Source organism: Cherax quadricarinatus, chromosome 29, assembly GCF_038502225.1.
Source record: "Cherax quadricarinatus isolate ZL_2023a chromosome 29, ASM3850222v1, whole genome shotgun sequence".
Lineage (NCBI taxonomy): Eukaryota > Metazoa > Arthropoda > Malacostraca > Decapoda > Parastacidae > Cherax > Cherax quadricarinatus.
The window spans coordinates 1,830,062-1,842,326 of record NC_091320.1 but is presented as its reverse complement, the minus strand read 5'-3'; the positions used below and the strand labels follow the sequence as shown (position 1 = coordinate 1,842,326).

The 12,265-nt window shown below is 41.4% G+C and overlaps 1 protein-coding gene across 1 annotated transcript in view; it reads left to right on the top strand.

Moving 5' to 3' along the window:
- Positions 1 to 11,301, top strand: part of LOC128690655 (UDP-glucuronosyltransferase 2A3-like) — a 56,716-nt gene extending 45,415 nt beyond the window's left edge. Inside the window, exons 8-10 of the mRNA XM_053779393.2 lie at positions 1,883 to 1,967; positions 6,893 to 7,109; positions 8,944 to 11,301. Coding sequence (XP_053635368.1) covers positions 1,883 to 1,967; positions 6,893 to 7,109; positions 8,944 to 9,232 — 591 coding nt within the window. The 3' untranslated portion in view covers positions 9,233 to 11,301. The remainder of the gene's footprint in view (positions 1 to 1,882; positions 1,968 to 6,892; positions 7,110 to 8,943) is intronic.
- The last annotated feature ends 964 nt before the right edge of the window (positions 11,302 to 12,265 follow it).

The following is a 12,265-nucleotide window of genomic DNA, read 5'->3' as shown; positions in this document are numbered from 1 at the left end:
TCAACCATCAACACTGACCTGTGAGTATTGCACAACCATCAACACTGACCTGTGAGTATTGCACAACCATCAACACTGACCTGTGAGTATTGCTCAACCATCAACACTGACCTGTGAGTATTGCTCAACCATCAACACTGACATGTGAGTATTGCACAACCATCAACACTGACCTGTGAGTATTGCACAACCATCAACACTGACCTGTGAGTATTGCTCAACCATCAACACTGACCTGTGAGTATTGCACAACCATCAACACTGACCTGTGAGTATTGCACAACCATCAACACTGACCTGTGAGTATTGCACAACCATCAACACTGACATGTGAGTATTGCACAACCATCAACAATGACATGTAAGTATTGCACAACCATCAACACTGACATGTGAGTATTGCACAACCATCAACACTGACATGTGAGTATTGCACAACCATCAACACTGATCTGTGAGTATTGCACAACCATCAACACTGACCTGTAAGTATTGCACAACCATCAACACTGACATGTGAGTATTGCACAACCATCAACACTGACATGTAAGTATTGCACAACCATCAACACTGACATGTGAGTATTGCACAACCATCAACACTGACATGTGAGTATTGCACAACCATCAACACTGACATGTAAGTATTGCTCAACCATCAACACTGACCTGTAAGTATTGCTCAACCATCAACACTGACCTGTAAGTATTGCACAACCATCAACACTGACCTGTAAGTATTGCACAACCATCAACACTGACATGTGAGTATTGCACAACCATCAACACTGACATGTGAGTATTGCACAACCATCAACACTGACATGTGAGTATTGCACAACCATCAACACTGACATGTAAGTATTGCACAACCATCAACACTGACATGTGAGTATTGCACAACCATCAACACTGACATGTGAGTATTGCACAACCATCAACACTGACATGTAAGTATTGCTCAACCATCAACACTGACCTGTAAGTATTGCTCAACCATCAACACTGACCTGTAAGTATTGCTCAACCATCAACACTGACCTGTAAGTATTGCACAACCATCAACACTGACCTGTAAGTATTGCACAACCATCAACACTGAAATGTAAGTATTGCACAACCATCAACACTGATATGTAAGTATTGCACAACCATCAACACTGACATGTGAGTATTGCACAACCATCAACACTGACATGTGAGTATTGCACAACCATCAACACTGACATGTAAGTATTGCTCAACCATCAACACTGACCTGTAAGTATTGCTCAACCATCAACACTGACATGTAAGTATTGCACAACCATCAACACTGACCTGTAAGTATTGCACAACCATCAACACTGACCTGTAAGTATTGCTCAACCATCAACACTGACCTGTAAGTATTGCACAACCATCAACACTGATATGTAAGTATTGCACAACCATCAACACTGATATGTAAGTATTGCACAACCATCAACACTGACATGTGAGTATTGCACAACCATCAACACTGACATGTGAGTATTGCACAACCATCAACACTGACATGTGAGTATTGCACAACCATCAACACTGACCTGTGAGTATTGTACAACCACTGACCTGTGAGTATTGCACAACCATCAACACTGACATGTGAGTATTGTACAACCATCAACACTGACATGTGAGTATTGCACAACCATCAACACTGACCTGTGAGTATTGTACAACCACTGACCTGTGAGTATTGCACAACCATCAACACTGACATGTGAGTATTGCTCAACCATCAACACTGACACAGTGCACAACCTCCTTCAGGTCTACACACAACGTGGTAGCATAAGATAGATGAATGGACAGTTGTTTCTGGATGTGCATCTTTGTGACGTTGTGTTCTCTGTCTCAGGTGTTGATGAAGCTGGAGGAGGAGTTCCCAGCGCCACCTGCCAACGTTAAGGTGGTCACCTGGCTTCCACAACAAGATGTCCTGGGTACGCAGTCGTTGCTCTCTCTCTCTCTCTCTCTCTCTCTCTCTTTATTTCTCAAGTGTTTACAAATCTATATAAGTTAATGCAAGAATCGCGAACAAGCGATACAAGACGCAAAACAACCACAGGGGGAGTTGAATGGTAGCTCTAGGCCTTTCTTGTTGCAATCATCACATCAGGAGCTTGCAAGCGTCCCTCTGGACAAATCTAGTGAGATCTCTTACTCATTTCTGCAACAATGAGAGCTGCTAATGACGTACTGATTGCAACGCGAAAGTCCTACAGTATACCAATAAGGATAATACAATTACGATCCCAGATTATCGTTTTCCAAATTAAAGCTAATTTTATAATAACACCGTCTGGCATTAACTGGATTATCGGTCTCGTGATTATTTTAACGGCAGTCTTATATATAGTTAGTGTGCGGCAATTTTTCTTAATAATATATAATGTGCTCGAAGTATAAATATTCCCCAGAGAGAAATTAGATCAAATATAAACGATTAATGACGGCTAAACAGGGAACTAAACCATATCTGAGAGAGAAAAGACGAATTTACTTAAGAATCAACAGAAATATTCCCGTTGTTGCCCAACAAGGTTCATCTTACAAGACAGGTAAACAAATGGATAAGAAAAGCTGAATAAAACTCTGAAATTAAAGTGGCTAGTGTATCCAAGAAAAATCCCAAGTGGATTCTTTGAAGTATACAAGATAAACTACAGCAGAAATTAATTCCAGTCATAGCACTGATGATAAGAGCGAAATGCGCTTGCCGTTTTAAGTTATTTTCTGTTGGTTTTCACATAAACGTAAATGACATCACAGTACAGTAATTAATAATTACAGAGGGCGCGAGGACAATAAATTCAGCAATATCTCAGTCTACTGTCGTTTTCCTTTTCAGGTCACTTTGCCTCTGTGGGATACGGCCGTTTTTTTTTTTTTTTTTGTTTAAACAAAAATCTGTGTCCAGGGACGTAGTTATACAACAAGTAATAGTCGTATTAAAACAAAATAACTAACTCTGCGGACTCTAACTATTTTCAAGTGTATTTAAAGAGAGAGAAGTGGAACTTAGTGAAGCACTAACCTGTGGAGAGATGGAGAATGGGTAATGTAATTCCTATTGTCAAGTTGGACTCGCAGGAGAACGTTCTTGACTCAGAAATTTAATGACTTAGGAAAAGAATTTGAGTTGTAATGGACCAGGATAAGGATAACGATGTTATCTATTGCTACAGTACTAGTGCCATACGTGTAAGATAATTATCTACCAGAGAATACTAGAAGGTCATCCTACTGATACCCTTCTAGCATCTAGCCTGCTACTGGATTGAAATAGATCTGTTAATAATAACTTGTTAAGTCGACGGAACATAGTTATTCTCACAAACAGCATATAACTTGCAGAAGTAATATTACCTACTCAAAGATTGAGATCTTTAATAAACCAAAAATTATGTTTAGAGTTAACATATACATTCAAAATAAATGATAATGGAATTTTAAGTCTCTTATACACTTAAGTTGTAAGTAGTAGGTTGGTAGACAGCAACCACCCAGGGAGGTACTACCGTCCTGTGGTAGTAGGTTGGTAGACAGCAGCCACCCAGGGAGGTACTACCGTCCTGTGGTAGTAGGTTAGTAGACAGCAGCCACCCAGGGAGGTACTACCGTCCTGTGGTAGTAGGTTAGTAGACAGCAGCCACCCAGGGAGGTACTACCGTCCTGTGGTACTAGGTTGGTAGACAACAGCCACCCAGGGAGGTACTGCCGTCCTGTTGTAGTAGTAGGTTGGTAGACAGCAGCCACCCAGGGAGGTACTACCGTCCTGTGGTAGTAGGTTGGAAGACAGCAACCACCCAGGGAGGTACTACCGTCCTGTGGTAGTAGGTTGGTAGACAGCAACCACCCAGGGAGGTACTACCGTCCTGTGGTAGTAGGTTGGTAGACAGCAGCCACCCAGGGAGGTACTACCGTCCTGTGGTACTAGGTTGGTAGACAACAGCCACCCAGGGAGGTACTGCCGTCCTGTTGTAGTAGTAGGTTGGTAGACAGCAGCCATCTAGCGAGGTACTACCGTCCTGTGGTAGTAGGTTGGAAGACAGCAACCACCCAGGGAGGTACTACCGTCCTGTGGTAGTAGGTTGGAAGACAGCAACCACCCTGGGAGGTACTACCGTCCTGTGGTAGTAGGTTGGAAGACAGCAACCACCCAGGGAGGCTCTACCGTCCTGTGGTAGTAGGTTGGTAGACAGCAGCCACCCAGGGAGGTACTACCGTCCTGTGGTAGTAGGTTGGTAGACAGCAGCCACCCAGGGAGGTACTACCGTCCTGTTGTAGTAGTAGGTTGGTAGACAGCAGCCACCTAGGGAGGTACTACCGTCCTGTGGGAGTAGTAGATTGGTAGACAGCGGCCACCCAGGGTGGTACTACCGTCCTGTGGTAGTAGTAGGTTGATAGACAGCAGCCACATAGGGAGGTACTACTGTCCTGTTGTAGCAGGAGGTTTATAGACAGCAGCCACCCAGGGAGGTACTACCGTTCTGTGGTAGTAGGTTGGCAGACAGCAGCCTCCCAGGGAGGTACTACCGTCCTGTGGTAGTAGGTTGGTAGACAGCAGCCATCTAGCGAGGTACTACCGTCCTGTGGTAGTAGGTTGGTAGACAGCAACCACCCAGGGAGGTACTACCGTCCTGTGGTAGTAGTAGGTTGGTAGACAGCAGCCACCCAGGGAGGTACTACCGTCCTGTCGTAGTAGGTTGGTAGACAGCAGCCTCCCAGGGAGGTATTACCGTCCTGTAGTAGTAGGTTGGTAGACAGCAACCACCCAGGGAGGTACTACCGTCCTGTGGTAGTAGGTTGGTAGACAGCAGCCACCCAGGGAGGTACTACCGTCCTGTGGTAGTAGTAGGTTGGTAGACAGCAGCCACCCAGGGAGGTACTACCGTCCTGTGGTAGTAGGTTGGTAGACAGCAGCCACCCAGGGAGGTACTACCGTCCTGTGGTAGTAGGTTGGTAGACAGCAGCCACCCAGGTAGGTACTACCGTCCTATGGTAGTAGGTTGGTAGACAGCAACCACCCAGGGAGGTACTACCGTCCTGTGGTAGTAGGTTGGTAGACAGCAACCACCCAGGGAGGTACTACCGTCCTGTGGTAGTAGGTTGGTAGACAGCAGCCACCCAGGGAGGTACTACCGTCCTGTGGTAGTAGGTTGGTAGACAGCAGCCACCCAGGGAGGTACTACCGTCCTGTGGTAGTAGGTTGGTAGACAGCAGCCACCCAGGGAGGTACTACCGTCCTGTGGTAGTAGGTTGGTAGACAGCAACCACCCAGGGAGGTACTACCGTCCTGTGGTAGTAGGTTGGTAGACAGCAGCAGCCACCCAGGGAGGTACTACCGTCCTGTGGTAGTAGGTTGGTAGCCACCCAGGGAGGTACTACCGTCCTGTGGTAGTAGGTTGATAGACAGCAACCACCCAGGGAGGTACTACCGTCCTGTGGTAGTAGGTTGGTAGACAGCAACCACCCAGGGAGGTACTACCGTCCTGTGGTAGTAGGTTGGTAGACAGCAACCACCCAGGGAGGTACTACCGTCCTGTGGTAGTAGGTTGGCAGACAGCAACCACCCAGGGAGGTACTACCGTCCTGTGGTAGTAGGTTGGCAGACAGCAACCACCCAGGGAGGTACTACCGTCCTGTGGTAGTAGGTTGGTAGACAGCAACCACCCAGGGAGGTACTACCGTCCTGTGGTAGTAGGTTGGTAGACAGTAGCCACCCAGGGAGGTACTACCGTCCTGTGGTAGTAGGTTGGTAGACAGTAGCCACCCAGGGAGGTACTACCGTCCTGTGGTAGTAGGTTGGTAGACAGCAACCACCCAGGGAGGTACTACCGTCCTGTGGTAGTAGGTTGGTAGACAGCAACCACCCAGGGAGGTACTACTGTCCTGCCGAGTGAGTGTAAAACGATAGCCTGTAATTGCTTTACATGATGGTAGGATTGCTGGTGTCTTTTGTTTGTCTCATAAACACACAAGATTTCAGGTAGGTCAAACTACACATACATGTACAAACATATAGATACACACCACTCTGGATTTTCTTCTATTTTTTTATTAACTCTTGTTCTTGTTCTTATCTCGATGAGGAAGTGGAAAAGAATTCTTCCTCCGTAAGCCATGCGTGTCGTAAGAGGCGAATAAAAAGTCGGGATGAAGGGACTAGTAACCCTTTTCCTATATATACTACTAAATTTAAAAGAGAAACTTTGGTTTTTCCTTTCGGGCCGCCGTGCCTTGGTGGGAGACGGCCGTCACGTTGAATATATATATATATATATATATATATATATATATATATATATATATATATATATATATATATATATATATATATATATATATATATATATATATATTTATATATATATATATATATATATATATATATATATATATATATTTATATATATATATATATATATATATATATATATATGTATATATATATATATATATTTATATATATATATATATGTATATATATATATATGTATATATATATATATATGTATATATATATATATGTATATATATATATATATATATATATATATATATATATATATATATATATATATATATATATATATATATATATATAATATTAGCACATGGGCCGTCTCCCACCAAGGCAGGGTGGCCCGAGAAAGAAAAACTTTTACCATCATTCACTCCATCATTTTATTGCCAGAGGCGCTCTCACACTACAGTTTCAAAACTGCAACGGTGATGTACCTTGTTTTCATAAGTAACTTAGAGATATTCTCGGTTGCCTCCTGTTCCTTGAAACAAGAGCCCTTCAACAGCATTAATACTTAAAGATTTTATGTAAGAATAAGTTGAGTGTACTGTTACACAGGTCACAACAAGACTGTGCTGTTCTACACACACTGTGGGATGCACGGGGTACTGGAAGCACTGTACCATGCAGTACCCATGGTGGGTATGCCGGTGTTTCTTGACCAGAGGGACGTGCTGGTCAGAATGGAGGAGAGAGGTGTAGCCCGGGGCGTCTCCAAGGAGCCTTCAGAGGAAGAAATTTACCAAGCAATTGTTCAGGTCCTCAACGACCCCAGGTAAGAACGTACGAACATGGGAATAGTGGAGCACTGAAATGGGCCTGCTGGCCCATGCTAGGCGGGTTTACCTCACACCTAACCACTATCACTCATCTTCCTGTCACTCTTATTTTTAAAGATTCCCAAAGTTTGCTAAATTTTAATTCACAGCTGAGAGTCTTGTGAACAAGACAATAGACAGGTTATACCATAAACTGTTGCCTTGTTCACATACTTATCCGTATATTCTAAGATTGACGTTCCCTGTCTTATACCTGGAATATACCTGGAAAGGGTTTCGGGGATCAAGGCCCCCGCTGCCCGATCTGTGACCAGGCTTCGTTGGTTAAATATTTCCAACACTATTTACATCCCCTTTGCTTATTACGGTTTTCATTTGCACATTTCAACCACTTTCCTCTAAGTCTACGTCATGACAGATATTGCAAATTCAGTGAATTTTTGTCAATTTTCTGTAACAATTAAATCAGAACTGAGCGATATTGCCTATCAGTGTGCTGTACCTCGGTTCAGATCATTGCTCTTTCTGTGCCGTCTGATGCTATTTTCTTAGTCTATGTGGGAATATATCTAAGGTTTTATTGAAATTCTCATACACAGGTTATTCTTCAACATGATATATTGCCTCATATACTTTCCTGTAAAAATGCTAAGCCATGTTTAGATTCATTAATCGTGTTAGATCTTTCAAAACGGCTTCGATCTATGTGAGTACCAATAGCAAGCTCGTCTGTCTGGCACTCGGCAGACGGAGGATCAAGCCTCCACCACGTCATGCACTGAATGACCCAAATGGATTTGGAGCTTAATATGAATAATAATGAATAAACAGAAGGGTGAACAAGGGGCTCGAACCGCTGTCCGCAAATTGACAGTCCGACGTTCTAACGTCTCGGCTAACAGTTTGTGAACCGCTGTTCTAGCTCCTCATCCGCACTTCTGTTTACGCACTGATAACTTAATTTGAGCCAGTGAAAAATTATATTAATAAGAATAATGAAAATGGCTTCGAATTGCATGAGCATACATTGATTCCATCAAATTTCCCACATTTAAAGTTAACTTGAATTATCAGTAATTTGAAGCTGAGGCCTTGTCTACTGCTTTGTCAATGAGTATTAAGTTTGCTATTGTGCATTTGTTCAGGTTCAATACCCGTTTGTAGTGATTTGTTTGCTCGGTTCATCACTACTTTCCTTTACAAATCTTAAGGACTATGTCACTTGTGATTCTGATCTTACCTATATCATTACTGAATTCTAGGATTTCATTTGTAGCCTCCAGTGAAAAAAAAAAGGCGAGGAAATAAGTATTGAAAATGTTACACATTTTTATCACTAATATTAAGAGGTACATATAAGTGGGTATATGTTTTTCCTCTCTTCTTATTCCTTAAAGAAACCATAAGGTTGGTCTTGTATTTACGTTTAATCTTCATAATATATTCTTGTATAGCTAAATTAAATTGCGCTTATAAAAAAAGTTAGGTAAGTCTTCTAAGGTTTTTTTGATACAAAATCATTAATTTTTGCATTAACATAAATGAAAAAAACGTATCTTTAAATGTATAAGAGAAAATTTTTGAAAGGACTTAATTTTAAATGAGTTCTTGCTAATTGACCAGCTTCATTTATTCGACACTATATATATATATATATATATATATATATATATATATATATATATATATATATATATATATATATATATATATATATATATATATATATTTCTGACAACTTATTCTCTAATTCATCATATTATCGCTTATTTAAGTAATATTATTGAAATCTATAGCCCAATACGTAATTGTAATATTGTCTGTTATCAGTTACCGGGAGAATGCTGGTCGGATGTCTCAGGTGATCCGTGATCACCCGGTAGAGCCCATGGACGAGGCTCTCTGGCTTGTGGAACACGTAGCCAACACACGTGGGGCTCCACACCTCAAGTTCTCCGCCAGACACCTCAACTTCTGCCAGTTCTTCGGACTCGATGTCTTCGCATTCATGCTCATGGTCCCATTTTGTCTTTTTTATGGTCTTCCACACATCGTCAAGTATATTCTAAGTAACTTTATGGTTCTAGGAAGTCACAGAAGTAAATTGAAAGTGTCTTAATTTACAATTTTTGCGAAATTTAAATAGTTTCAAAAATACGATTGAGCTTCAAGAAACTTAATTCATAGTAAGTGAGAAAAAATAAAAAATTTATGACATTTACTCATTACTGGGCAGGACATATCCACTGATAATTTAAACACATGTTTTTAAGGACTCTTAAATTGTTAGTTGATGTCCGAGAGAGTTCTTGTTCTAATCCATCACAAACCCTCTGGGTGGAGTTTGAGCAGTGCAAGGGTTTGTTGATGTCGTTGTCCAGTCCTACTTCATGCCTGAGAGTGACATTTTTACCTCAAAGTTCTCTTGTTTTACACATTTTCACTATTCTAGAATGGTGTTAAGTTACTGAATTTATTTCCAGTGCTTTGCTGAATTATTGAACACCATTTTGATACACAAAAGAGAAACTAGATTCACCGGAGCGTAGTGAAAACGGTAGCGTCCTCAGCTCACACACGCCGGGGGGAGGGGGGGCCCATGTTTGATCCAAGTAGAAACATTGGGTATGTTTTCTTGCACCTGTTGTCCATGTTCACCTAGCAACAAGTAGGTATCTGGGTGTCAGTCACCTTACACTTGATGTCCATATAGCAGTAAGTAGGTTCCTGAGTGTTGTGGGTGGTTATGATGCTGGATACTGCATTGTTGAAACCTAAATACTGTAGTAATGTTTAATGTATTGTGTGGTGAAAAACCTCCATGAAAATAGTGTCAGTGGACGTGGATTGAATGGCATACGAACGTGTTCTAGACACGGACAGTTTGAGTATCGAGGCGACCGTGAGAGGTGTGTAAAGCAGTGAGGAGGGAACAGTTGCTGGAAGGTGTCATGGAGTTTGCTTAAGTAGTGTATGGTGTTTTGTGTAAGGTTTAGGCCTTAGTTTGTTTCTTGATGATTTTGTTTGTACCCTCATGGTATGGTAATGGCCCTGGTATTTATATGGGTCCTATTTACGATTTGGAGAAAACAGAGATAATAATGTTTTTCGCCTGCAGGCTAAAGACCGGCAGAATGGTGGGACATGGAGACCACTGTTTTCATATGGCCTAACTTTAAATAATTAGTAGCAGTGAACTAGTGAGTTTTTGGTAAGATGCTGTGTATATAGTGCTAATGATAATATAGTGTATATTTTTGTATATGCGAGTTTATTTGTCCTTCGTGGTCATCATCCTGTTTAGTCCATTTGGCCCTAGGCTGATGTATTTTTTTTAATATTTAGCATATGCCCCCAGACAAGACTTGAAGCCCCGGTGCCCAGCAAATCAACGTAACGATGGCATCCAAATGACAATATTATCCTAAGTTGTAAGAAATGTTCTGCATAACCAGAATCTTTCTATATATTTTGTCGATGACGTAAACTATGTATCGGTTGTTTCATGTGCTTGTAGAAATAAAGATTATTACTATTATTATTATTATTATTATTATTATTATTATTATTATTATTATTATTATTATTATTATTATTAAAATAATAGGAGAATCATTGTCATTGAGCCCAAAGTTAGACTTATTTTGTATGTAAGCTCTCTAGACTTAAATGCAAAGTATTCTACGCTTTACTTATAATTTTAAAATCATCTGGAATCAATGAATGATTGTGGGACTTGGAATGAACTCTATTAAAATTAGTGCGGACGTCTATCCAGAGTTATGAAGCTCTGTATGGTCTTAAAATTCCGGAATGTTATTTTCTGTATCTAATGATACAGCTGAAACAAGTGAACTGATACACTTTATTTGAGCACAAAGGGGAAGCTACTGGAGTCTTAATCATAAAGTGAATGACCGGAGTAATTTGTAGGTAACTCGCTTAGTCATGTGGAACTTTGCGTACTAGTTAGTGGGTTTGGCCTAGTATGGGCCATTGGGCAAGCTGGAGTGTTCCTCCTTCATTATGTTCTGATATCATAACTTAGATGTCAAATAAAAAAAAAAATATGTAGTGGACATTTTTAGCAAGTGTAACAAAGGAGTTTTGCGAGAACTTTTATCCAATAAGGATTTCAATATTTTCTGACATTAAATCATGGGATTTTTTTTTATTTATTTAAAAACAATTCAGTACATCATATAATAAATATTCACATAATCTCAACAACATGAGATTTATTGCAACCTATCCACTACCTACTCCGCCACTGATGACAGAACACCAGGGCGACGAGAACAAAACATTACCCCCCCCCCCACCTACCCTAAAAGATACTCTTGGTGTGTACCAGTCAATAAAAAATCTGGTACAAACAACGTTCTACTTAAGAACAAAAGGCTGTCACCTGCCGCCACAATGCTAGATCCATCCCCCACTATCTGTATGGACAGTCATACCACGTGACATCAATGATTATATGCACAAAAATATATTACAAGGTCCCTCACCTATGACCCCGCCCGATGGCTCGAGCCCCATCCCCAAAACCCCACTGGTTGCTTGCCTACAGTGCAAGACATACTTGCAGATCATAAACCAGAACAAATAAAATACTTTACATACTAAGCCAGTGACTTGGCTTACATGATGCCTACACACTAAGTGGCCACAACCGACCATGACATATCAGGATCACACATGATGGGATTGCAGATCCCAAAGCCTTCTTCCTGGAGGCAAAAAAAAAAAAAAAATCCCTAACCTTCCCTCCGGCAGCAGTTGCCACCGTCCAGCATTCCGGCATACGTTAACACAGGCAGGCGCTTGTAGCCACCATGCATATTATTCAGATACCTCCACTCATGCCATGAACAGAACCAGGACAACCACTCGTACCAGAACATGAATCAAACGTGACAGTGACACACTCCACTCTGGAGCGCTGACTGACAACAAAAGAGTGCCAACAGATTCACCCTCGCTCACTGGACAGCAAACCCAGCATCTATCCCTTGATCTAATCCCCACCCCTACATACTAAGCATTTCACTTACCGTGGGGGTACGGTAACCCTCAGAAAAACATTCCCCCCACCTAGTCCCATATAGATCCCTATTCCTACACATTGTATGGAATACGGTCGCCGCCA